At 28.8% G+C, this 2712-nt stretch overlaps 1 protein-coding gene across 1 annotated transcript; it reads left to right on the top strand.

Annotated features, from left to right (window-relative positions):
- Positions 1 to 855: 855 nt before the first annotated feature.
- LOC112460818 (odorant receptor Or1-like) lies at positions 856 to 2707 on the top strand (the record flags this gene model as incomplete). The annotated part of the gene is made up of 3 exons (XM_025025705.1): positions 856 to 1795; positions 2125 to 2460; positions 2593 to 2707. Coding segments are annotated over exons 1-3 (813 nt in total), but the record flags the coding sequence as incomplete, so codon positions are not given.
- Positions 2708 to 2712: the final 5 nt, after the last annotated feature.

Below are 2712 nucleotides of genomic sequence, written 5' to 3'. Positions count from 1 at the left end.
TCTATCGAGTTCACCAGTACCTACGTTATTATTTCTGTGAATCTTGAATCATTTGTCAGTGTTAGTATAAAAATTGATTTTTAATCTAAAATTAGTGATTGATTTTATATTATATAATAGCCTAAATGAAGTTTTTTTGCATTTAAACATAAATATGCAGTAAATCGATTTAAAATAGAATATATGATTAAGTTAAACCTAACTTTTTTAGCGTTTTATGTTACAGTTAAATTGTTTGTGTTGTTAGAAATAAATTGTTAATTTATAATAAATTGGTTATTATTAATTTATAATACAAGTACGTAAGCAAATAATTTTATTTATTGAAGTTACTCAAGACATTACATTATATTCTGCGTATAATCTACTTCAACAAATACGATAATAAAATAGTAAAAATACGAAAATAGAAGAAAATTAATATTTATATTTGTATAAACGTTATCTTTGTACGAAACAAATGTGTATATAAAAGTAAAACATTAAGTTAGAATATCATAATCAATAATTTGTGTATTAAATAAAATTACTAGATAAAAAGATATCTCATATGTTATACAATATTTCCTCTTGTGCGCACCATTTATAGACAATATCTTTATAATACTTTAAAACTTTTACTCACGGTTTATATATATGTCAACGGTCTGATTTTTAATATGTTTAATATGTTTGTTAAATTGTTATTATGTTTGTGAGGATTTGTTCAATCACTTGTGTTTTAAAAATCATGTATATATTATAAATATTTAAAATTTTACTATTTGAAGAAATAGAGCAGTCAACATAAAGAGAGAAGATTTTCGCTACTGCCGCTACTGCCACTTATCATACAATCAGCTTGAAGTAAAACAATTTTTCGGTAAAAGAAATATACTTAATTATTCACGACTGTGATCGAGGACTTTTATTCTTTATTCTCAAGTGTACTTCGTAAGATATTATTTTATTCATGATTTTATTTTCATAGAGCTACATGTCATAGTAATATGAGACTTATATCTAACGATTGCATTTTTCTCTACTTGATATATGACAAAATTATCTGAGGAACACAGTTGTACAATTTGAATAATAAAAATCTTGATTCACAAAGGGAGGCAGAGAATATCTTCGTCAGAAAATTGCGTGGCTATAGACATTCGATAACATCGTCAGTCTCTTCAAAGCTTTTATTGCGAGCTATACCACTGTAGAAACGATTTTGACGTTACTGTAATCAAAGATATTTTGTCGAGTGATAATTTTTCGATAGCTAAGTATTTTAATTGCTAGTTTACATAACGTAGTGTATATAATTTATCTGTAAATTAATTTACGATAAATAATTATGTAATATGCTTATCTGCGACATTGTCTTCGAAATAAATGGAAAGAGATATATGTTGAACGTATCTTTCGTCACATACGGGAAATAGACGGAGAAAGTTACAATGCGCGTGTTAGATTTTACACTTAAAATTTTAACATTCTGTGGTTGCTGGGTACCGGATTCCTGGACGTCATCATATAAACGCGTAATCTACCATGTACATACATTTTTCGTGCTTGTGTTAGTAAACACATTTACCTTATCACAATTACTGGATATTATTCTTACCGTGGACAATGCAGACGACTTCACCGATAATTTTTACATGTTACTTACAACGACCGTCGTTTGTTGTAAAATGTTTAGTATGTTGGTAAATCGCAAAAATATTGCAATGTTAACCAATATTCTTACGGAGAAACCATGTAGACCATTGGAATCAAAAGAAATGGAAATTTATTACAAATTTGATAAGGGCATGCAGTAAGTACCTTGAAAATGCCAAATAATTTTATAATTATAATTAAATTAACTGCTTAGTTATACGAAATATACGATATAATTTTAAAATAAAAACTAGAGATTTTAATATTTCTGGTCGATATTGTTCACATTTTATATCTCTAAGTAGTAAATTAAAATATGTACAATATTATAATTTAAAAAATACAATAATATTCTAATATTACCTACTAAAATTACATATTAAGAATATTAAGAAACATTACATATTAAGAAAAAATAGTAAATTGATATTAAGTGATAGACTGAATTACAAATGAAACGCGACAATGTCTACAGCTATTTTGCAGAGCAACCACGATACATTATGCAATTCTGGTTGAGACGACTTGCGTGTGCATTACGTTAACGTCGTTACTCACGGACTTCAGAAGACGGACATTGACATTCAGAGCCTGGTTACCGTATGATTATTCATCGCCAGTTTTATTTTACATCACGTATGCTCACCAACTGATAAGTTTGATAATCGGATCCGTCCTTCAAGTTGCTTGCGACGGCCTGATTTGTGGACTATTGGTGCACATTTGCTGCCAAATTGAAATACTGGAATCTCGTTTGAGAAGAATAGCACATGAGCCTGATATTCTTCATGAATGCATTCTGCAACACAATCGTATTTTTGAGTTTGTATTTATATATAGAAATGTAGTTGACGCTATACAAAAATATTAGTAATGCCGTGTTAATGAAGATGTCAATGTAGCCTGTCATTTGGATTCGCAGATTTTGAAACAATTAACTGTATTTAATTGCAGCTTTGCTCTTACGGTTAATGAAAAGTTCAGGTTTACTATTGCTATTCAATTTATGGCGAGCACATTGGTGGTGTGTTTCAATTTATATCAATTGACTAGGTCGACCACGACTAATGCAAA

The sequence above is a fragment of the Temnothorax curvispinosus genome, unplaced genomic scaffold (assembly GCF_003070985.1).
Source record: "Temnothorax curvispinosus isolate PA1 unplaced genomic scaffold, ASM307098v1 QBEX01010836.1, whole genome shotgun sequence".
NCBI classification, from domain to species: domain Eukaryota; kingdom Metazoa; phylum Arthropoda; class Insecta; order Hymenoptera; family Formicidae; genus Temnothorax; species Temnothorax curvispinosus.
The sequence above is the reverse complement of the archived record's forward strand: the minus strand, read 5'-3'. Positions and strand labels throughout refer to the sequence as shown.